Below are 25,786 nucleotides of genomic sequence, written 5' to 3' on the forward strand. Positions count from 1 at the left end.
ATATCTCAAAAGATGTCACATTCCTAGAAGAAGAAAATGGTTTTTCGCACCAACCAAATGAAAATATTGATTATTCCTTTTTATTTGACTTATTGCCTCAAGAAAACATCATAGATGATCATGTTGATCCAAGTGAACCTCTCATAGAAGATCATTTTGAACATCCAAATGATGACCAAAATTTAGAAGAAAATGTATCTAGACAAACACAAGTCTACTCTAGAAGGAATGAAAGAAATCCACCTTGTGCCCTTGAAATATTCTCTCAAAGTGAGTCGATTGAAGAAACCTCTCAAAGAAGATCAAATTGTATCTCTAAAGTACCAAATAGATTTGTATCTTATGATTCTTTTTCTCCAAATTTTCGAGCATGTCTACTAGCTCTTCACTCATTTCATGAACAATCTCATTATAATGATGCTAAACAATATGCTCATTGGAATGAAGCAATGGAACTAGAACTTAATGCACTTAAAAAGGCACAAACTTGGGAAATCATTGATCCACCCAATGGCAAGAAACCCATTGGATGTAGATGGGTTTTTAAAGTAAAAACTAAGAGTGATGGTTCATTAGAAAGATATAAGGCTAGGTTAGTGGCCAAAGGATATGCCCAAGAGTATAGGGTAGATTATGATGAAACTTTTACCCCAGTTGCTCGAATGACTAGTGTTCGAGCTCTTATTGTTATAGCCTCTGTTAAAAAATGGCCAATCTTTCAACTTGATGTCAAAAATGTCTTTTTGAATGAAAATTTAAATGAAGAAGTTTATATGGAACCGCCTCCAGGTATGAATTTAAATGGAAAAATTTTAAAATTAAAAAAGGTCTTATATGGACTTAAGCAAGCTCCTAAAGCTTGGTATGACAAGTTTAATAATGTATTAATCAATTTAGGATTTACTTCCTGCTATACCGACACTGCTCTTTTTGTTAAGAAGACAGGTGACTTCATTGTTATTCTTCTGTTATATGTTGATGATATGATCATAACTGAGAGTGACAAAAAAGGGGCAAATGATGTAAAGTCTATGTTAAAAGAAACTTTTGATATGTCTAACCTTGGATACTTGAGATATTTTTTAGGAATTGAAGTAGCTTATTCCGCGCGAGGATACATCCTATCTCAAATGAAATTAGCTGCAGACATTTGTACCAAGTCAGGAATATCTGATGAAAAGAAAGTTGAGACTCCCGAAGTTATCAATGCAAAACTGAGACTTGAGGATGGTGTTCTTCTCGAGGATCCAACCCCCTACCTTCAATTAATTGGATCCCTCACCTATCTATCCATCACCCGTCCAGATATAGCTCATGCGGTTCATGCAACAAGCCAGTTTCAGCATGCACCTACTTCGGTTCATATGGTAGCCGCAATGAGAATTGTGCGATACATCAAAAATACCATCTCCAAGGGACTCTTCTTATCCTCTTCCTCATCTCTTGAGTTAACTGCTTTTACTGATGCTGACTGAGGAGGAAATCCCAATGATCGTATCTCAACTACTGGTCTTTGCATTTTTTTAGGTGAATCTCTCATTTCGTAGAGATGCAAGAAGCAGCAGAAGGTCTCACTATCATCCACTGAAGCTAAATATCGGGCCATGGCAATGACAACTATGGAAATCGTATGGCTCAGAAGTCTCCTTGGTGACATGGGCGTCCTCATTTTCTCTCCCACCAAGCCCTGCTGTGTTAACAAAAGTGCGATATACATTGCAAGCAATCATACTTTTCACAAGCGAACCAAGCATATCGAAATGGATTGCCATTATGTTCGAGACGAATATCTCAGAGGAACTATCACATTACCATATGTTACTTCAGAATATCAACTGGCTGACTTCTTCACCAAAGCGCTCCCAACTCCACGATTTATGTTTCTTCTTAGCAAACTTTCGGTCTTCTCCCCGTAAAGTTTGAGGGGGCATGTTAAATTATGTATATATAAATATATATATACATATACTTATATATATATACGTATATATATACATAATTTATTTCATTTTCTTTTTCTGTACAACCAAAAACCCGATAGGGGTGTTTTGGTAAATTACCATGTACCTTTTCCCTTTTGTACTTTTCCTTTTTTCTTTCTTTTCCTTTTTTTCTTTTCCTTTTTTTATTTCTTTCTTTTCATTTTGGAGGACCATAAGGGGCCCCACCCATCTAGTCGTTGGGGCCCCAACGATCATATTTATGATCGTTGGGGCTCCCAACGACTAGAAGGGAGCCCCCTTTATGGTCCCTCTTTTAGCTCTCCTCCTCTATAAATAGAGGAGGCTCACACTTGTAATTGCATGGGGTTTTCACCCTCTTCTTTCTTTCTTCAATAATATCCAACTTATGACTTTAAGTCATTTTCTCCTTTTGTGGGTTTTTTTATACACCTTTAGTGTTCGTGTTCTTGGCTCTTGTGATCACTCTTAAAGAGTGTTTTTGCTTTATTGGTGCTTCCGCCCTTCTTCATTACAGCCCTGTCCCGTCCCCGATCCCCATTATTAAAATAACTAAAATACCTTTAATGATTTAATAAAATTCCATATAACTCCCTTATATATATTCTTAATTTCTAACCCTAAAGCTAAAAGGACCCTCTTCTTTTGGTCGCCGCTTCTCCAGTAAGCTCGCCTTCCTCTCCTTCCGGTCGGTGCAGTCGACCCTTCGACGGTTCAACCTCCTTTAGAGATGGCAGTGAACCGGGGAGAAACGGGGCTCTGCCCCGCCTCGCCCCGTTTGGACCGAGGATGGACATGAAACGGGGATGGAGGTTAAGATCAAAACCCGTGCGGGGATGAAAACGGGGATGGAGGGCAGAATTTTGAGACGGGGCAGGGGTGGAGACCTTGTCCCCCGCATCCGCCCCGGTCCACTGTCATCCCTAATTGCAAGGAGGAGGATTGGCGTCAATGGCAATCCACTGTGAAACTTTAGCCATATCTTGTGAATATGGGTCTTGGAGAAAAAAAAAGAAAGATATGGCATAGTAATCATGTTGAAGAAAAAAATAAAGCATGTTTTCAGCAAGAGGTAAACAGCTCCCACCTGCTGCTACTACTACTACTGCTACTATGAGGATGATGTTCATGACAACAATGAGACACTGTGTTAACAACTCAAATAAACAGAGTGGAGATGCGCCCATAACCTACATTTATATCGCACATTCTAATACCTACATTCTCAACTTAATTCAATTAGCATCTTAGAGTGGTACTTCACACATTATATAACAGAGCAGCCCAAATGGGGAGTTTCCACAGAAGGAGTTATTGCTGAACCTATGTCAAGTAGGCTACCACTCATGGACTACCTATTGCTGATAACAAAATAATCTATGAAAATAACATGCAAGTTATCTAGTATATCATCTAACCACTGAAATTGACTCTAGTAGATGTGATCTGCTCTTGCAGGCAACTGATGGGAGAGGAGTTATTAGGCTTAAGCCTTAAAGATCTGCAAAATCTAGAAATCCAACTAGAAATGAGTTTGCGTGAAGTTAGAAGGAAGAAGGTGCTGTATTTCTTATCAAGACCAGAAAGAATTGCCTTACCACCAAATCCAGGGACTTATATCTTAAGTGCAACGCTAACCAATCTTTTCACTTTTGCAGGACCAACAGTTAACTGATGAAATTCAAGAGCTAAACCGAAAGGTCCTTGAACAAAAAAAATGCACTTATATGCATATTCTTTCCAACTTACTAGCAAAACATGGTTGTCAAGCTGCTAATAACCACTGTTCAAATGCAGGGACAACTCATTCATCAGGAGAACATGGAATTGTACAAAAAGGTACTAATAGCCTAGAAAAGTATGAAAAGAAAATTTACAAACCTATCACCATTAATAACTTTCTCTACGTTTCAAACTGGAGAACATAGAGTGATGCAGCTAATTTAGGTTGCCAATTTGTTAAATTCAGGTTTATGGAGCAAGGGCAGCAAATGGAACAAGCGGAAGCTCATTACTCACCAACGGCTTGAGTTTTGGAGAAGATTTACACATGCCTATTCATCTTCAGTTAAGCCAACCTCAACCACAACAATATGAAGGATCAACCATGGCTACAAAACTGAGGTAAGTTCTCCAGTGCAATTTTAACAACCTAAAAAGGTACCCGAAAAAGAAAACAGAACGATAGATTGATCTAATGTGTTTTTTCTCTTAAAACCATGGGACAGGTTGCAGTTGCACTGAATGGAGTGAGTGATCGAAGAAAGGAAGTTGTTCATCTGTCATTTGAAGATTCTCAAGCTTTGGCATTTCCAAACAGTCTCCAGGCAATAAAACAGGAAAATCGTGTACAACTTCCAAGATGACTGGAAATTATAAGCTCAAAACATCTTTGATCCATGTAAGATATGTAGAAAAGCAACAGTGCTTTTTCTATCTTGTGTTCTTTAGAACTTTCAGAACTCCAAGACAGTTAAACATTGTCAATAAAACATTTCTGAGCAGTACATGGAAGGTCCATATAGTCTTATCCTAACAAGATCCTTTCTTTAACTAACCAGAGACTTTTTGTTTGTTGCATGTGAGAAAGAAGCTACCAGAAATTGAAAGTGTTTTCCTGCTGGAGTTACCAAACAAGGAAAACAAATAATAGCTAGTGATTAAATCAAGAAAGACATCTAAAAAAGAAGTCAACTGAACAATCAGATCCAGAAATAAACAATAATTAGAGAAGTCTTGTAATAGCAAACATAAGCAGCAGAAGAATCATGAGCTGAAACAGTTTACCATTGGTACCACTAATTTGATCTCTAAGGAGCAATGACTTTTCTCATTAATGAAGAAATTAAGGGGAATTCATGAACTAAGGAATAAACCAAGGTTGTAAGTATCATACAGTTACCCGTATCGATCGGGCTCAGTGACACCATATCGTATCGTAAATTTTCAATAAAAAAATTCCAAAAAATCCAAAAAAATAAAGAAAATCAGAAAAAATTATAGCAAAAAATTCTAAAAAATCATATCTCATGAAACAATGATGAATTGCACAAAATACAACCATAAAATCACATATGAAGCATTTATTTCTCCATGAGCTGCTATGAATGGCATGCATATCTCATAAGAAAAATGTAAATTGTGAAATAATAAACAACACTAAGCTAACAAGTTATAAGATCCATAACAGTGCATGTTTACATAAACAAAAACAAAATTCCCAAGTATGAATCAATACTTAAAAATTTTACATAACCAAAAAATTTTAAGTTCAAACAAAAATAAAGACTTCTTGCAAGAAATCAAGCCCTAAATCACTCTAGAGTTCTTTAGGAGTGAACACAAACTCACCTTAAGGAGTCTTCTTATATATTTCAAAAAAGAAAAAGAAAAGAAAAAATGAATTGAGTGCAACATAAAATGCACTAATTGTGTAGGGGTGTATCGTACGATACACCCGATACAGGTACGATACACACCCATATCGTATCGATTAGGCCCAAAGTAACGATACATAATACAACACTGGAATAAACTATTGACAAATCCAGGCATAGAACCAAAGCAGACTTACAATTGTGACATTGAGGCGGTCCATATTCCCTGACAACAAATGAAAAAAAAAAGATGAAATAGATAAGCAGTTTTGGTGGCATTCTGGTCATTTAAGAATATCAATCACAGTATACTTGGGACAAATTTGGTTCCCCTCACACACACACAGTGTAACAGTCCGAGATATAGCGACCTGAGAAAACAATAGTCACAGGTTTGATATGATTGTGAACACTGCATAAAAGAATACAGCACACTCTGACCCTATTGATTTGACTATATTTCTCTTAAGACCAGTGATGATCATTCAGAAAAACAAGCAACCGTAAAGAACCTCAGGGCTCTGAGGAAAAATAAATTGAAACCTTAAAACGGCTGCTATGGCCAAAGTAAAAGAGATAAAAAAAAAGTTTACATGCCATTATGTATAAAAAATGCTTTAAATATAGCAAGCCATAATCACCTTATCCACTGTCACGTAAAAATGTCAACTGCATTTCCATATTGAGAATGTTCGACAGTATTCCCCTTTTTCCACCCACATGACATGGTATCCATGTGGAACTTGCCATTTTCACTGAAACAGAAGTAAATACACACATTTTTCTCCTGGCAGCCAGCAGCATCCCCATATCTGTGAATGTACAAGGATGTGCACATGATATCTCACATCTTAAAGTCAACAGCCACGAAACCAGTGGTAAAAGGCATCTGAAGCAAAGCCAGTCACTAACAGGCACATTGTTGAGATAAAGTAACTGGAAATTTTCTTTTCTTTTCTTTTCTTAACAGAGCACAGATTCCAAATATACAAGAATGGCAGTTTTTTTACGTACATGACAAACTGCAGAGATCACATCCACCCTGCACTTAAAAGCTAGGCAATATCTTGCACAAACATAATACAGTTCTCTATCTCCAAAAGTACTTCTCACAATCTCGCCATGTTCAAGAATAACACACTAAAAAGAAAGTGATGCCTATAAAGCACTATCACCGATATTTTGAAAATATCGTTATATTATCGGCTATTTCAAGTTAGACGTTAATATCGGGAATATATCACAATATTTTCAAAATATTGCGATAATATCACTTTAATTTTTGAGAAAAAATTATTTTTTTATTTTAAGTTTGCATTTCCTATTTTTTTGTTTCTTTTATATTTTAAAACCTTTAAAACATGTTTATTTATATTTAAGAAAAATAATGCAAAACTTATACTTTTTTTAGTTTTTTGGTGTTATTTATATTTTTTCCAATTTTTTAAACTCCCAAGATATTCTCGAGATTTATCAACTTTTGAAAATCTCGCTGAGAAATTACCTTTAACAATACAGGTGACACATAGTATTGCACAAAATTGATGGCGCACATGTTAGGTTACACACAAACAGAGCAATGGTTACATGATTAATCAGAGCAGGGTCACTGAACAGTTTATCGCATTATAAACTCTTGATCTAGTCACAGGAACAAAAACCACATATAAGCCTTCCTGACCAATGTAAAACTCGAATATGTATCATCATAAACTTGAAAGAAATCAAGCATATCATAGACAGTTGCATGGAGTTGGCCTAATACCACTATTATTGTGTGCAGAAAAATCAGCCAAACCTATGTGCATAAGCATTCTAACCAAATATGCCCTCCCCATCCTACCTTTCACAAAGTCATATCTTTCCTTCTCAGATATTGTAAGTATCAAATCCTTATTTTTGTTATCCCCCTTTATGCCATATTGATGTGCCTAGCATCCATTACTTTAACAAAAGAAAGGTAAATATAAAACAACACAAAGGCCAATAATCTAGTGAAAGATGAATTCCAGAAGCTCACCATTAACATAAAATGAAGCATAGTTAAAAAAGAAGCATAATTACTTTGAGGAAAGAAAAGCATTTAAAAGCATAGTTACTAAAGCAGAACGCATAAGTGGGGAGCAATGCACAGAACAAATTCAGGAAGCAGTGGACTTAAATGATGAGAGGAATTAGGAAGCAAGGGGGAAGGAAGCAATGTACAGAAAAAGACAAATGTTTGTTGTTTGGGAAGTGAAATAGAATTTGCATAAAATAATGAGGAAGCAAGGGGAGTAAGAAGAAATACTTAAAAAAAATGGAGATCATAATCCATAAGTTATTAGGGAATCAGTAGCTTATAGAATAAGGGGAAGATGTGTTAAAATATGTTGTACATATATATATTTATATATATAGATCACGACACATACACATATATATATATATATATTAATTATATATATGTCTATGTGTCTATCTACATATATAAATATATATATATTTATATCTTTTGTAAATAGACCCATAGGGGTAAAACAGTCTTTTTACTTCTTATCGCATATTGTAACTTTTCTTCTTTTCTTTTATTTCCTTTTTTTCTTTCTTTTTTTATTTTCTTTATTCTTTTCTTTTCCGCCTTGGAATGGGCCCCACCTAGGAGGACGTTGGAGCATCCAACGGTCATATTTATGACCGTTGGAAGGGCTCCAACGTCCCTCTAGGAGCCCTTCCAAGGCCTCCTCTTTTGTCTATAAATAAAGGGGTTTCTCCCCATTGTAATGCATGCTTCTTTGAAGCCTTTTGAGTGGAATATATATTTTTTTCCTCTTCTTTTGGGTGCCTTACCACTTTAAGTGGTTGTGTTGTTCTTTTGCCCATTAGTGGCTATTTGTGTATGTGCGTGCTCTCTTGTTTTGCTCTTGGAGACTTCATCTGGCACTTCATTACATGGTATCAAAGCCTTGGTTGATAAAGCTTCATCGGATCTTCTTTTGACAAGTAATTGTAATGAAAAGAGGCGGAAGCACCAATAGAGCAAATGTCACTCTTAAAGAGTGACCACTAAAGCCAAGAACACAAATACCAAATGTGCACACACAAAAACTCTCAAATATGGAAATGACTTAAAGTCATAAGTTGGATATTATTGAAGAAGAGAAGAGAGAGGGGTATAAAACCCATACATGAGAAGGAGAACACCTCCTCTATTTATAGAGGAGGGAGGCTCTAAAGAAGAGACTACAAGGGGGCTCCCTTGTAGTCGTTGGGAGCTCCAACGGTCAGAAATATGACCGTTGGGGCCCCAACGACTACAAGAGTGGGGCCCCCTGTGGTCATCCTAAAGTGAAAAAATAAAAAGACAAAAAAGTAAAAAGGAAAAAGAAAAAAGGAAAAAGATAAAAAAGAAAAGGAAAGGTACAATGACAGAATTACAATAATACCCCTATCGGGTATTTCAATAAATTAGAATATGTATATATATACATATACTTGTATATATACGAATGTATATATATAAGTATATGTATATATATATATATTTTAACAGTAATATCCTTCTCTTTCGTGCATTTATATTCCTCTTCTACAAATGGTCAACAAGGATGCAAAAATCGACCTCTCATTCAAATTGGATGGGACCAATTATCGCATGTGGGCGGCCGCTATGGAAAACAATCTCAAAGGTAAAAAACTTTGGGGTTATGTATGTGGAACCATTCCGGAACCACAATTGAAGTTGACTAAGTTTGAAGGTAATGAGGAAAAAGCTTTGAACGAAGAGGAAAAAGAGAAGGCTATTCTTGATTACTCTTCTAAATTAGAAAATTGGGAAAGTGAGCATGCTAAAATTTTAGCATGGTTCATGAACAATGTTGAATTAAAAATTTGTGCAAATCTCGCCAAATTCAAGAAGGCTAATGAAGCTTGGTTCTTTATGAAAGGCATGTACACTCAAAGAGACCTTGTTAGGCATTTCTTTCTACAAGAAAAGGTAAGAGCTACCAAACAAGGTGATATGAGTATTAGGGACTACTATAGTGCCCTATCTTCTTTATGGGATGAACTTGTCCTTCTCGAACCCTAATGGGAAGGTAGTGCTATTGCTATGAGGCAAGAGCAAATGAAAAAAGAAAGATTTTTCCAATTTATTCATGGGCTTCGCCCCGAATTTGAGCAACTTAGAGGATCCCTTCTCCATAGGGCCTCTACTCCTCTAAGTGATATTTTGGCCGACTTATGTCAAGAAGAGACTCGTTTGGCATTAAAACGAGATGTTGATGAAGTTCATGCCGTATCTAGACCCGGCAACAATGTAAGGCCATACAAACCACCTCATTTTTTCAAAAATAATGGAGGTGGAGGAAGGAAAATCATTTGCCATAATTGTAATGAACCGGGCCATATTCGTCCGGATTGCCCAAGATTTAAAAAGAAGGTGGCCTCCGTTGGTGAAGCTCCTCCAAATGAAGACTCAAAGAAAGATGGTGACATAAAAGAGTCCCTTGCTCATCTTACCGAAACTCTTCAACAATTCATGAAGATGAGCTCCTCTCAGTTTTCCTCTACACCATCCACTTCCGGCGCCGCTATCTCCTCCTTCCCAGGTATGACCTCTTGGATTCTTGATTCGGGTGCCTCCTTTCATATGACTCCGAATGCATCACTCTTATAAAAAACAAGTCTCAACAAATTTAAATCTTTTGTCTCCACTGCCGATGGAACATCCTTGGATGTTGAAGGCATTGGGAATCTTGAGAAAACTTATAATGAAAACAAAGAATTTTTTGTTCCCAAAATTCGAATTATTCCAAAACTTAATTTAAATCTATTTTCCGTTTCCCAAATTACCGATTTTGAATGTAATGTCACTTTTTCACCTACCCATTGCTATGTGCAGGATCTCCGGTCCGGGAAGCGGATTGGGCAAGGCCATAGAAGAGGGGATCTTTATTATATGAATTTTTTGTCATTGTCAAACAAATCATTTTGTAATCATGTTCAATCCAAAGATATTGAGACTTGGCATAAAAGACTTGGACATCCTAGTGTTTCTAAATTGTATCTCTTTCCTTTTTTGGAAAAATTTTGTAATACAAATGCATTCACATGCAATGATTGTATCTTTGGAAAAATTCATTCGCTTCCGTATTCTCATAGTAATTTTGTGTCAAAAAGACCTTTTGAACTTGTGCATTCCGATGTATGGGGACCGGCACCCGTTCTGTCCAAGGGAGGCTACTCCTACTATGTTAGTTTTGTTGATGACTTTACTAGATATACATGGGTATACATTATTAAAAACAAATCCGATGTCTTTAATAATTTTAAAGAATTTCATATTCTTATTCAAAACCAATTTCAAAACAATATAGCTATATTTAGATCCGACTCTGGAGGAGAATACATGTCTAAAGATTTTCAAAATTATTTCAAAACAAATGGAATTTTACATCAACGATCTTGTCCTAAAACCCCGCAACAAAATGGTCTTGCGGAAAGAAAACATAAACATTTAATTGAAACTACAAGAACACTTTTTGTTTCTAAAAATGTTCCTAAAAACTTTTGGGCCGAAGCTCTTCTTACCGCAACATATTTAATCAATCGTATGCCCTCTGCTTCATTAAAAAATGTATCACCTTTTGAAAAATTATTCAAAATTACTCCAGATTTTAATAGATTAAGGATATTCGGATGTAAATGCTTTGTGCTTGTTCAAGGACAAGATAAACTATCACCTAAAGCTATTGAATGTGCATTCATTGGATATGGTGAAAATCAAAAAGGTTATAGATGTTATGATACTCGAAATAATAAACTCTATATATCAAGAAATGTAAACTTTCTTGAAGAACAAAATAGATTTGATGTTCACACATCTAGAGAAAACTTTGACTATTCCTTCCTATTTGATCTTGCTCCTAGAATTGAAACACCAGATGCAATTACTTGCGATAATACTTGTGATGGTATCTCCCATCATAATGATATACTCCAACATGGTAATGATTCTCAAATTGAGAATCTTAATGAAATAAATGTATATACCCGGCGGTCAGGAAATGAACATCAACCTGCTCTTGAAAGATATTCTCAAGATCTCTCATTAGAAGAACCTATTAATGCACCTAGGAGATCTTCTCGTAATAGTAGACCTCCACAAAAATTTGTATCTTATGAATCTTTCTCACCTAATTATAGGGCTTGTCTCATGTTAATTCATTCATATCATGAGCCTACTTCCTTTAAAGAAGCTAAAGATCATCCACATTGGATTGAAGCAATGAAAGTTGAATTAGAGGCTCTTAACAAAGCTCAAACTTGGAGTATTATTCCCCAACCATTAGGAAAAAAGGCAATTGGGTGTAGATGGGTATATAAAGTTAAAACCAAGTGTGATGGATCTCTTGAGAGATACAAAGCTCGTTTGGTTGCAAAAGGCTATGCCCAAGAATATAGAATTGAGTATGAGGAAACCTTTGCTCCCGTAGCTAGGATGACTAGTGTGCGAACTTTAATTGCCTTAGCCTCCATTAAACAATGACCTATATATCAACTTGACGTTAAAAACGCTTTTTTAAATGAAAATTTATATGAAGAAGTGCTTATGGATCCTCTGCCAGGTCTTGAAATTGGTAAAGGAAATATTCTAAAGTTAAATAAAGCTCTCTATGGTCTTAAACAAGCACCTAAAGCTTGGTATGATCTTTTTAGCAAAGTAGTTCTTGATAATGGTTTCTCCTCATGTTATACTGATACTGCTTTGTTTGTTAAAAATTCTAATGGTCACATTACAATTCTGTTATTATATGTTGATGACATGATTATCACAGGTAATGATAAGAGAGGTATTAACCTTATTAAGAATATTCTCAAAGAAAATTTTGATATGTCTGATCTTGGTTATCTAAGATATTTTTTAGGTATTGAAGTTGCATACTCTCCCAAAGGGTATGTCCTCTCTCAGATGAAGCTTGCCTCCGACATTATTGATAGGTCTGGACTGACTGATGACAAGAAGGTGGAAACGCCAGAAATAATCAATGCCAAGATGAGAGCCAGTGATGGCACTCCTTTAGCTGATCCCACACCTTATCGTCAATTGATTGGGTCGCTCACATACTTATTCATCACTAGGCCCGATATTTCTCATGCAGTTCATAGTGCAAGTCAATTTCAGACTGCTCCCTCCACCATTCACATGGTTGTTGTCATGAGAATTATCAGATATTTGAAAGGCTCCATAACAAAAGGATTATTCTTACCCTCTTCTTCACCTCTTACTTTACTTGCTTATACTGACTCTGATTGGGGTGGTAACCCCGATGATCGTATTTCTACCACAGGGTATTGTGTGTTTCTTGGAGAGTCACTTATCTCTTGGAGGTGTAAGAAGCAACAGAAAGTTTCACTCTCTTCTACTGAAGCAGAGTATCGTGCGATGGCCACTACCACCACGGAGATCGTATGGTTAAGAAGTTTGCTTAAAGATATGGGAGTCTCATTCTCAACTCCCTCAAAGCTGTGCTGCGACAACAAGAGCTCTATCTACATTGCCAGCAATCACACCTTTCATGAAAGAACAAAGCACATTGAGATGGATTGCCATTATGTTCGTGATGAGTTCCTACGAGGCACCATTCAATTGCCTTATGTTCCAACCGAGTACCAGTTGGCGGACTTCTTCACCAAAGCTTTGCCATCGCCTCGTTTCTTCTTTCTCCTTAGCAAACTCTCGGTGATCTCACCGTGCGTTTGAGGGGGGGTGTTAAAATATGTTGTACATATATATATTTATATATATAGATCACGACACATACACATATATATATTAATTATATATATGTCTATGTGTCTATCTACATATATAAATATATATATATATATATATATATATATATATATATTTATATCTTTTGTAAATAGACCCATAGGGGTAAAACAGTCTTTTTACTTCTTATCGCATATTGTAACTTTTCTTCTTTTCTTTTATTTCCTTTTTTTCTTTCTTTTTTTACTTTATTCTTTTCTTTTCCACCTTGGAATGGGCCCCACCTAGGAGGACGTTGGAGCATCCAACGGTCATATTTATGACCGTTGGAAGGGCTCCAACGTCCCTCTAGGAGCCCTTCCAAGGCCTCCTCTTTTGTCTATAAATAAAGGGGTTTCTCCCCATTGTAATGCATGCTTCTTTGAAGCCTTTTGAGTGGAATATATATTTTTTTCCTCTTCTTTTGGGTGCCTTACCACTTTAAGTGGTTGTGTTGTTCTTTTGCCCATTAGTGGCTATTTGTGTATGTGCGTGCTCTCTTGTTTTGCTCTTGGAGACTTCATCCAGCACTTCATTACAAGATGCACATGCAACATTTTAAATCATATGAATGTAAGAGACAGCATTTGCAACTAACAGGCTTATTTTCCCCAAGGGGGGGGTGGCGTAGTGGGGTGGGGCCTTGGTTGCGGGGTGGGGCCTTGGTTGCTAGACGGGCAGTCAAGGTTCGATTCTCATGGGTGTCGCCCCTCTGCACAAGACAATGCGTAGCATAGGCCCCGGGGCAGGGGTCCAAGCCTCCGAGTTTTACACTGCCGTCACGACGACCATAGGTATAGCAGGCTGAGCCAGTGCAACCAGGTCTTCGTGCAGGGTGCGGTTTCTTTAAGTTATAAATCCAAAAAAAAGGAGGCAGGCTTATTTTATATTCCAATATCATAAAAAAATAATCAAATAAATATTATACTGTGTAACCATTTCTATTAGACAAATCCAACAATGCCATTTAATTACTTAATGCTTTTTTGGACAATGATCTTACTTTTGTTTGAAGACCATTTTTGTACAATGATCTTACTAAATATATTATTATTTAAGAAAAGCCAAAAAGAAGATTTTAGAACGTTCAAGTTTCCATTCTCCAAAATACGTGATTCCTGAACCCTAAGAAAGTGATTTTGGAGTTTGTGGAATCACATAACAGGAATTGTGATTCCTCACCACTTCTTATTTGTTTTGCATGTAGAATGCTTCCTAATTCTGAATTGAGCTTCCCATTATACCTAGATGCAAGCAGTAACACCAGGTAAAAGTAACAATCAAAAGGAGAAACCACAATACATAGAAATAATATTCATCCCAGAGCTGTCACATAAACACAACTTGTGTAACCGCGACACGGGTACGGGTACCGGGCACAATGTGGGTATGCCGCAGGTTGGGTCCCGCACTGCTCCGGGGCGGGTCTAATGCAAACCCGAACATCGCGGGGGGGGGGGGGGGGGGGGGAATCGCCCCACCCGAAACTCTCTCTCTCTCTCTGCGACTGCAAGGTCACTTGAGAGAGAGGGGTAAACCAGAGGGGTTGGGGGAGGGGGAAAAAAGAGACAGAGAGAGGGTACCTACCTCGTATGAGGTGCTCCTCTTCTTCATATCTCAATCAAGAGAGAGAGAGAGTGAGTCCCCTTTATATTTTTCCACATACACACATTTTTAAAACACTCTTATTTAAAAAAAATCATTTTACCCTTTCTTCCTTTTCATTTTACCGCTTCCTCTTTTACATTTAAAATGTTATTATTTTTTTCTTTCATTTAAAAATGTTAATATATATATATATAGCCATGTCCCTGTACCCACATTTTTCGAACTTGCCGTGTCGTACCCTCCATACCCATAACCATACCTACACAAATACCTAGGTGACATATACACAGACACTAGTATGAGGCATGACATGGACACATTTGGTAGAGGCAAAATATTGAAAGACTAGGACATAAGGATGAGGCTAATACATTTCATAACCATGCATATATGACAAATTTAAAAGAAAAGGCACACAAATAAAGACAAGATAAATGATCAAAATATTAAAAAAATAAATGAAGGATATAATGTAGATTGTGTCTTAACACAAGTTTGACTTTTTTCAATTATATTTTTGATGAGCAGAAGCGAGTTTTGATCCTTATTGAAGAGATTTCAGAAATGAGAAAATTTGTGTGTACTATTGTTTCTTTTCCACCTTCTAGCAAAGCCTGAAAGAAACCTTCCTCCTCCTTGAACCCCTCCAAGGACTCGCCTCCTTTCCCGCCTATCAAGCTGGTCCCTGATAGTGCTAGGAAGAGAAGGCCTCGTTGGGCAGAAGCTCAAATGCTTAATGTGAACTCCAGATAATGGATCATTGGTAGTGCTTACAGTGTTATTAGGATGTATTTATCTACTTGCGACGGATCCTCCTGATGAAGGCTGATTTCTGTCTCAAACCTAGTGGTCATATTCCAATTATTAATATATTTCACTTTCTTTCAAAAAAAAAAGTTTGACACTTTGACTATCTCCATGAAGCATGTGCCTTGTGTCACACATCAACACCAGACACTATGCAAAGTGAAGTGTCCATCTTAGGGATGTAAACGGGTCAGATTCGGTTCGGATATAGGTTATACCAAAACCAATTATTCAAATTTTCAGTAGTCAGAGTGGGATTTGGATTCGGAGTCGGACGCAAAAGCATTCAAACCGAATCCGCATCTGATATTAGTATAAAACCCGGATCCGTTTGACATCTGGTGGAACAACTAGGTTCAGTTAATCCCATGAGTAGGTCCCTTTATTACTTAAAGCCTGCAGGAACATTTATTATGGGGGAATTTGCATTTGCATTCGCATTTTCATTTATTATAGGTTTTGTAAAGACACATAAAAGCTAAAGATGAGGCTGCAAACTCTACAGTGCATTTATTACATTCCACATTTTCTTAGGCTTCATATTCTTTTTCCAAAACAAACTTTTATATATTGGAATACTGACCGTTGCTCTTTAAACGAGTATACCAAGCGTCTTGTTGGATCCTTTTATAAAATTGAACCCAACACGAAAATCTGATCCGATTCATATTCAGATGCAGAATATTTTACCAAACCTGATGAAAAAGATTTGGGTCGGTCAGATATCCGACCCAAACAGGCCAATCCTGCACCGTTCACATCCCTTGTCTGACATAATGGTAACAGCTATGGTCCATGGACTAATATTTAACAAATGAATAGAAGCAAAAAGTAGATTTTGGTGAAACAAATAAGCAAGTTTCAACCTTACAATGCTAACAGATAATAAGCAGCACATCTAGCGCCTATCAGTAAGCCACCGATAAAGTTAGCCACTAAAGTAAGGGAGAAAAAACAAGAATGATCATTTTTCAATGAGAAAAGAGGAGAAAAAATGTCAAAAAGATTGAATCAGCCTCTGGGAACAAAACAAGATATAATTTTTGTTCTTTTGAGTCTAGCACATGATATTGGGCCTCAAGTGAAAATGACAACTCATAGGACAGGTCTCCACCAGACTTGTAACACTCAAGGTGCAAAAGCACACTGAAACATGGTTAAAGAAACCCATGAAGGCAAGATAAGCGCATGGAAAAGAGGAGGACAAATGCACATGGCTACCATCTCAGCCTAGAAGAGTCCAGCGAACATGCAAAGGAAAAGAAGGTTCACAGACATGTCATGAATTGACAACAGGTCCTCATTAGGTGACAAGCATGTGACAAAAGCCAAGACATAATAAAAAAATTTATTTAAATATGATGAGTTCAAACAAAATAAGCAAATATTATAATGCCAAGAATGAACTAAACCTTATTATGTGCCATAGTCCTCCACCGACGGTCACATACTCCACCAAACAAGTGTCTTCATGAATCAAATTAATGGTTCTTATAATTCAGGCATCCTGTCCACGGCACAATAACAGAATAAGTTATAAAATGATGACTGCATTTGTGTAGATTTACAAAATTAGTCCCAAGATAAGGATCAACTACAAAAAAAAAAGTGTAAGACCAACCAGACTAAGCATCACTTAAACACTTCTTTTAGTAAATATAGAGACACACACACATAAACATAAACACCTATATGCATACTTATGTACACATATGTATGGATTCAAGCATTTATGTATGTGTCATGCCTGTGCATGAAGAATTGAAAGAAATAGAGGTTAGCCATTTGACTCATCAATATGTCCATAAAACATATCCAATCTCAGACATCAATTCATGTTCCATCTACAGTTAACACCACTCCCTAATACAGACACCCTCTCTGTGTGTGTGCGGGTGTGTGTGTGTGTGTGCATTGTGCATGCATGCGCATGAGAGAGAGATTCCTAGTCACAGCCACCACTTTTGCTGATATTTTGAAAATATTGTGCTATTAACATTTTCTCTTGCACCAGCCAAAAAAACATGAAAATATCACAATATTCTCAAATTATATTGGCAGAACATGTGTTATCATGATATTGTTGTGATTTATGTGAGTTTAAAAAAACCCTTTTACATATTGTAAGCATACATTTTCTTTTTGTTTATATTTAACAACTTTTCTAGCTGTTCATTTACATTTTCATAAATAAAATACTACAATGCCTTTAAAAAATTCTACAAAACCTATTACTATCTTTAGATTTTTTAAATTTTTAAAAATTTTGAATATTCCTGAGAAAAAAACACCTTTTGAAACAAACTCTCGAGAAAAACTTGCTGTCCTAAAAAACATAATAAGCTACACCTGTCAATGCCAACAGAAACTTAAACTAACTATAACTGAATCCAAGAAACATGAACACGCTAGATGAAGTTAACAGTAGCCAACCAGAGATATTTGAGGTAATACACTTTGATTTCATGTGATTCTGAAAGGTGAAAGATTTTCAAAAAGCAGCCAAATAAACCAAGCACATGACTATAGTTTAATCTGCCTACATCAGACAGAAGCCTCACAAACTGGTTAATAAAGCTTTGAAACAGAACAATCAGTTTAAAGGTGTAATGACTGCCTTCTTACTTCAAAAATGGTACTCAGACAAGATCCAAGCAGGAGAACCACCATGAACGGTACCAAAGTCCAAGTCAGAGAGAACCGATCTAATTCAAAGTAAGCTTCACATAAACAACATTCGACTTTTGTTTATAAAAGTCTTACACTACAATATATCCTCCCCGCAACTGCACTATTCCATCATGGTCCAAAGACAACAAATGGTGAAAAGTCTTCCTGAAATAAACATAGTATGGTTGTCTGCCTTGCCATCATCACCCATTGATGATCTTATATGACCCCTTTTCTAGCTGCCTCTTGCTTCAACATAGTATGGTTGTCAGTCATTGCATTCTCCACGTGCAATCTGGAACTTCATGGGGGCAGAAGATGATTCAAGTGGTCCCAGTCACACAGTTCACCATTTTGCATGTGTACAGATCATTGACCTCCTTAGACATCTGCCTTAACGAACTTCTCAATGCTGAATCAATGGCTCTTAATAACCAAAACCAGACCATTTCCATGTTGAAACTAGAACACCAACACCCAGTGTTGTTAAAAACGCACCTCAAGGCGCAAAAAGCGCGCCTCGCCTCGAGGCGAGGCCCTTTTTGCCTTGAGGCGCACTTAAAAAGCGCAACAGCCTCAAGGCGTACGCCTCATGCGCCTTGAGGCATACGCCTTGAGGCGAGGCGCGCCTCAAACTGAGGCGCGCATTAAGAAATCGGATGGCCCGGACCCGAGATCGACCCGGATCCGAGCCCGTATTCTCGAAAGATCGAGAACCTGTCTTTAAAAAAGACAGACGCTTCGGGGCGAGGGAAAGCCCTCGCCCCTTCTCTCTCCACTCCGTCCCCTCTCGTCCCCCGCCACTGCTCGCCGCCGGCCACCGCTCGCCACCGGCCACCACTCTTCCACCTTCTTCTTTCCTTTGTTGAGAAGCCATCGGCGACCCGCCGACCACCACTCGCCGCCGGCCACCACTCTTCCACCTTCTTCTTTCCTCTGCTGAGAAGCCATCAGCGACCCGCCGGCCACCACTCGCCATCGGCCAGCGACTCACCGCCACCGCCGTCCATTCCGGCGACCTCTGCGCATTCCGGTGACAGGTAAGATCTGTGTGTTTTTCCCCAGCTTCTTCTTTTGTCATTTGTTCTTTGTGAAACCGTGTAACCTACGTTTATGGGGAACCCGGCTCCACTCATCCCTATATCATCCTCTGTGGTCATAACTCCCTCTGGGATCTCATTGGTACTAAGTTATTTTGATCAATCTGGCCCTATCGATGGGTTCAGCACAGTTGATTTAATAGAAATCAATCTTTTGATAGTGTTCTTTAACAAAAAAACATGATTTTCAATTTATTTTGACAGTGTTCTTTAACAAAAAAACCATGTTTTTATTAATGGTTATTGATTTTTGAATCAGCAAAAAAGTCTTGCACATAAGTCGGATTCTGTCTATTCAAATGCCGATCTTCACTAAATGGATGATGTAGATCACATACACAGGGTCCAATTTGATGAAAACAACTTGCATCAGTGAGGTCCTAATGACAGGAATGGCGATATGGATGACTGGAACCTAAATGTGGTTATGGGTGCCATGCAAAACACTATGCTTGCTTGGTGCTTCATCAATAAAGCATTTCTTATTTATTTATAATTTTAGATAATTTTTATAGTTTTTTTAAGTTTAAAATTTTTTTTTTGAGGCTTACGCTTTGCGCCTCGAGGCTTACGCCTCGCCTCGGATTTTGGTGGAGCGCCTCGCTACGCCTCAACGCTTTTAACAACACTGCCAACACCCAAACAAGTACCCATTAAGTGTACATGAGCCATTGCCACAGGTATCGGCCATACGTTGAAGATCTTGTGATATCATCTCCGTAAACTGAATGATATATTTAAAAAGTAAACTGGAGAAAAATGGTTTTCGAATTAGCAGAACAAAAACTGAATATATGGAGTGCAAGTTTAGTACAGAAGCTAGTGATAGCAATGTCATTCAAATACAAGAGATGTCTATTAAACAATGTCATAAATTTTGGTATTTAGGGTCCATATTATAACAGAATGGGAGATTTGAAGAATATATCACTAATAGGATCAATGTTGGTTGGGTTAAGTAGAGACAGGATAGTGGCATGCTATGTGATAAAAGAGTACCTCTACGACTAAAAGGACGTTTCTACAAGGCTACTATAAGACCAACACATTATATGGAATTGAATGTTGGGCAACTAAAAAATAACAAGACAAGGTGCACGTTGCAGAGATGAGTATGTTAAGATGGATGGATGGCTAGGGTTACAGGAAAGGATAAATTAGAAATGAATATATTAGAATACGCCTAAGAGTTATACCAATAAAGGATAAAATAAGTAAATGTCGTTTACGATGGTTTGGACATGTTGCACGAAGTCCTCTCATGGTGCCCATGAGAAATATTGACATGGTACAAGTAGGAGTTAGGAAAAGAGGAAGACCAATGAAGACTTGGAAGGAGGCAGTTAGAGCTGGACATGAAAGATTATAAAGTGACCAAAGATTTAGCTCTAGATAGACAGGAATAGAGAAACGGGAGTCGTAAAGCCGACCCCATGTAGTTGGGATAAGGCTTGATGATGATGATGATGATGAGTGACTGAGCATATCGTGATAACACCCATATGTTTTTAACTTCTACACTTTCCTTATTCTTCTCTTCTCAATCATCTTTTAATATTCTAAAACTCTTTTGTACCCTTACATTTTTTGCCAAAAACAAAGAAAGCTTTATGTTATGTATGATTTTATATAATTTCAATTTCTTTAACAAATTTTCCAGAGATTGCCAAGATCTACTAAAAATTATAAATCAAGATTTTTCCTTGCAAAAATTGATACATGGCACTGAACGATATTATTTCTAGGAGGTATAATCCTGATTCCAAGGAATGAAAGCACCATTAGCTGCTTCTCTTAACCACCTCCATTTGTCTAATAAGTAACCAACTAATTATTGCAAGGCCTTTCTACTAAAAAGCAGGTAAAACAGTGATATATTTCAATTTCCATGGATTACTAAGGAGACTCTAAACAAAAACTGACACAATACAAAAGAGAAAATAGAGTGACATAACTTAACACCACACACAAAATCTATCAACTGCCATTCTAAAATGATGCATCATAGGTATTCATCAAGTACAGGGCTAAATCACTTGATGCCACGACAAGAACATATGCTAAGCACAAGAATTTGACAAAGTTATCCTCTCATTATCTAATGGATAGCCTGTCAACAGTACCGCCTTTCACCCATTCTTAATCCATCAATTTATCTTGAAGAATTCTCCCTTGCTAACCTGTCTTTCAATTCAAAAGCATAATAACCATATATAGATCCAATTGGCAGTTTTTTGTTCCACAAAGAAGTAAATATAAAAATTCTTCTTCTTGTAGGGATAGCATTTGCTACCCCCTCGTCGATAAGGAAGTCCCTAATTACCACTCATAGGGGAAAGTTGGTTTGACCCAGAGTTACCGGAAGCGCCTAGGTAAGTGGGGAAGCACGCTTCGAAAGCGCGAAACGTCACGCTTCTGAAATGTGCGGGGAAGCACCATTTTTTAATGGGAAGCGTGCTTCCCCTTTATGGGAAGTGTGTTTCCCATCACACTTCCCCCTCACTTCCCCCTCGCTTCCCCCATTTTTTCAAATTTTTTTTTGTATTTTTAATTTTTTTTATTTATTTCGCTTCCCCCTCGCTTCCCGGTTCGCTTCCTAGGTCGCTTCCGAGACGATTCCCGATTCGCTCCTAAGTAGTCCCACGCTTCCCGCTTCCTAAAATTTTGAAAGTGCCTCGCTTCCCGCTCCCGCTTCCTCAACTGGCAACCATGGTTTAACCACATGGATGTGTTCAATATGGTCAAAATAGTAGGAATCAAACCTTGAATCATAGTTTTTGGGCGTAAAAAATACTTTTTTGTTTGAAAATTTGGCGCATCATAGGCCGTTGATTTTTCAACCCTCATAAAATTTGTCATATGGATCAGAAAAACATCATCCAAAGGTTAGTTTCTACTAAATATATAGATCACAACTGAAGGGTCAGATGTGCAAAAAATAGAGAAAAATAAAATATTAGGGGCTTCCTCACCCACAAGGGTAGCAAACACTAAATTTTTTCACTAGGGGTTCCCTTATCCACGAGTGTAGCAAACATTATATATATATATGTGTGTGTGTGTGTGTGTGTGTGAAAAACACAGGCATACATGTAAAGAACAAAAATAGAAAAGAAGGAAAAAAGTAAAAAAAAAAAGGAAAAAGAGGAAAAGGGAAAGGAAGAAAAAGAAGAGAAGGTAGAGGGGTGAAAGGAGGAAGAAGAAAATAAAGAAAAAAATAAAAAGGTGAAAAAGAAAAGGAAAAGAAGAAGAAGAAAAGGAGATAAGAAAAAAAGCATTTGGAGCGAGAGGAATAAGAAAAATAAAAATAAAGAAAGAGACAAAAAAAAGAAAGAAAAAAAACAACAATCATGTCCCTAAAGCCTCGACGGGACAGTCTAGGTGGGAAGATAAGGCCCTACCACCTACGCCTAGACCCACAAGCCTAAGCGGTGGCCCTGCGCCTGCTTTTGACAACTAAGGATACCTTAGATGCAAAATAAGCACAATTACTCTTAATCATCGATCATTAACTAACAAATATGGTAAATCGGAGAAGGTATTCATTGATTATGATTTTTAGATACAACACTGTTCAAAGCATAGTCACCTGAATCGATCAAGATAATTTCTCGACGAGAGTTTTTCTTGGAGATATTTGCAAAAAGAAATTTTTCTCAGAAAAATCTCAGAAGCTTCAAAAATTGAAAAAATATAAATAATAATAACATAGGAAAATAATATGTTCTCTATTATTTTTCCTTAAAAAATATAAAGAAACAAGTTTTAAAAGTTTTCATAAAAGAAACCAACCAAAAATAGAAAAACTGAACTTAAAATATATACAAATAGGATTTTTTTAAAAAATATCACAAAAATATCGTGATATTATCACGATATTTTCATTTTGGCAATATTTTGAAAATAACAGCACAATTATAAGCTACACCCATCCAAATTAAAAATGAACATGGCTCATGTGGGCTAAAGTAGACTTCTAAAGCTAATAATTATCGTTAGTACATAGTAGGCATGATGTGAGATACAAGAGATTGGGAGTTCATTTATTCTATTATCATTATTTGTGAAATAAATTATGTAGATAAATCTTGAAACTCAATTTTTTATTTTTCATTCAAAAATATTTTTTCCCAAATAAGCCAGCTCAAAATCAGGACAGGTTCATGACAGGGTTAACTTGAGCTTGGACTCTTCGTATTAAGCAAAACAAGCCAAGCTTGAAAAAAGCAAGCTCGACTTGTCAGGTCATTTACCCACACCATCCACTGTAATGAAAGCTTTTTAAAAAAAGGAGCCCAATACCTAAAATACTTGAATCACTAGCATCCACTATGGACCTGATACTGCACCTAACATAGAAATGTTGACAATATGATCATGGGAGTTTAATAAGGTTATTCATATACGGTAACCAAAGGCTTCTCCTTGAAATAGGCATTTAAGGCCACAACTTCCCATAATACAATAATAATAGAAGCACTTTAGCTTGCTAGTGATGTTTATTTCTCACTATTCCAAACTAAGAAATATTAAGTCTAATAACAGCTTCTTCTCGCTACAAAAATTTTTACATGTACATAAAAGAAAAAGAAATACACAGACAATAAAGTTCAGCACACCAGCAACCCAAAACAGTGACCTTTCCAAGATTAACAGAAAGAAACAGCAACTTTTTGTATGATTCCTACAAAAAAACCACCCATACTGCCTGAAGAAATAAAAGTTTACAAATGTCAGTAAGTATAAAGAAGCATACACCACAAAACAAACCTCTACGACTCCTGTAATTACATCCCACAAAACCTGACCACATCTACAAACACCTATCAAGCTGACAACCTCAGCTCTCATAACTGCCTTAAAATTAAAATCTCCTACTTTTATTTATCTTTTAAGCTTCGTATACCTGTTTCTCATCCTTTATGAAGCCATTTTCCCATTTACCTTGCAGACCATCATCTCCAAGAAACAAGCACTACCATACACAATAGATTCTTTTCTTTTTTTTTTGGTTGACAAAGCAGATTGCCTCATGCTCTTTAAATTGGCCCCCTTATTTTTGTCATGTAACATACGCTAGAAAGAAATAAGGAAAGTAATTATCTCCCATTAACACCAGCAACCCAGCCCGCAACACACCCTACCCAAGAAACAAAAAGAAAAACATGCACATGGATACAGACACCCCAAATATGCAAGGATGCGCAGATGCGTAAGCAAGAGATTATGCACGCAGAACACATGAGAAGTACTTGAAGGAAATAGGCAAAAACAAGTGGTCTCGAGGAATAAACGAATTACAAGCGCAGTATATAAATTAATACCCGAGTATCTACTCATTCTATTACAAAACAAAGACAAGGAAATGGTTAAAAGGTGTCAAATTCCAACCGTGAACACGTCGGTAGAAAATAAAACAACTGACAGGTTTCGATAATGGTCTTAAGGGACAAAAGAAATTTGTTTTAAAGGACAACTGGACCCTCGAGATATAAACGAGGCAAACGAATGAGAAGACACGATTTCCCAAAAAAATCAGAAACCTAACACGTCGCACCAAAAAAGGATTCAGTAGCATTCATCAATACGGTGCAAATTTCATCCAAACCCTACAAAGAGTAATCTAAGCTAAAGAAAAGCCTTTACGGCTTAAGGTGTCAAACTATCGGCCACCGCTGACAAGTATATTACATTCAAAACAGCACAGAAAGAACGAAAAATGCCAAAAACTAAATAAATAGAAACCGAAGATCTCAGTCTCGACTTCAAAATCTTCTGAGAGGAAGAAAATCAAACCCCCTAGAGCTTCTGACGGGAAAAAACGATCCTATTTCTGAAACGAAACGGTAAAAATGCCAATATTCAATCCCCGGCGATAACTACGCGATGATAACCTCTTTTCTTTTTACCCATCGTTAGTCCGTTTCATCTTCGAAAAACGGAAAGGATCGATAAACAAACAATCTACATCCAGCACTTGACTATTTATCGCAAACTTAAACCACACAACACATAAAAAAGAAGAAAAAACCACTGGACTAGCTCCGAATTTCAAATAGAAAAAGACTTGCAGTAACTCGAAAGTTCAAGCACGAAATCTTATCAAGACTACCAAAAACTCGATCATCGAAAACATAAAACCAGATTTGACCTAGAATTCCGTCAAAATGATACCGAAAATGAGCGTGAAAACGCATCTCGCTCTCCTCCGCATCAAAAGAAGCCATCAGATGGCCAGAAATCGCAGAAAAAGAAAGCGGAGAAGAACGCCGATCTCAAGAAAAGAAGGAAATCGAGAAAGAAATATGAGATCAAAACCTAATCCTAGAGAGCCATTGGCGAAAGGGGAAGGGAAGAGATTGACCTGATTCTCGGCTCCGATCGAGAGCGATGGCGAGGGAAGACGAGGGAGGAAGGACGAGAGCTGCGAGCGTGAGCCAATCCGCGTGCGACGAGAAAAAAAAATCC

The 25,786-nt window shown here is 37.2% G+C and overlaps 1 protein-coding gene and 1 long non-coding RNA gene across 5 annotated transcripts in view; one reads left to right on the plus strand and one right to left on the minus strand.

The window, feature by feature from the left end:
- Positions 1 to 4,327, plus strand: part of LOC149847705 (MADS-box transcription factor 23-like) — a 44,855-nt gene extending 40,528 nt beyond the window's left edge. The window contains exons 4-8 of the mRNA XM_089996003.1: positions 3,420 to 3,519; positions 3,620 to 3,661; positions 3,759 to 3,800; positions 3,931 to 4,085; positions 4,190 to 4,327. Coding sequence (XP_089852129.1) covers positions 3,420 to 3,519; positions 3,620 to 3,661; positions 3,759 to 3,800; positions 3,931 to 4,085; positions 4,190 to 4,205 — 355 coding nt within the window. The 3' untranslated portion in view covers positions 4,206 to 4,327. The remainder of the gene's footprint in view (positions 1 to 3,419; positions 3,520 to 3,619; positions 3,662 to 3,758; positions 3,801 to 3,930; positions 4,086 to 4,189) is intronic.
- Positions 2,009 to 25,786, minus strand: LOC149847706 (uncharacterized). 4 transcript variants are annotated; one of them, XR_016430238.1, is made up of 4 exons: positions 25,683 to 25,786; positions 16,961 to 17,055; positions 5,980 to 6,150; positions 2,009 to 5,564 (listed from the first exon to the last, which is right to left on the minus strand). It is a non-coding gene; the product is annotated as an uncharacterized LOC149847706 (long non-coding RNA). The 4 variants fall into 4 exon arrangements; XR_016430241.1 differs by lacking the exon at positions 25,683 to 25,786 and adding an exon at positions 18,174 to 18,652; XR_016430260.1 differs by having other exon boundaries at positions 5,158 to 5,564; positions 5,980 to 6,227.

The sequence above is a fragment of the Nuphar pumila genome, chromosome 1 (genome assembly GCF_984573655.1).
Source record: "Nuphar pumila chromosome 1, dmNupPumi1.hap1.1, whole genome shotgun sequence".
NCBI classification, from domain to species: domain Eukaryota; kingdom Viridiplantae; phylum Streptophyta; class Magnoliopsida; order Nymphaeales; family Nymphaeaceae; genus Nuphar; species Nuphar pumila.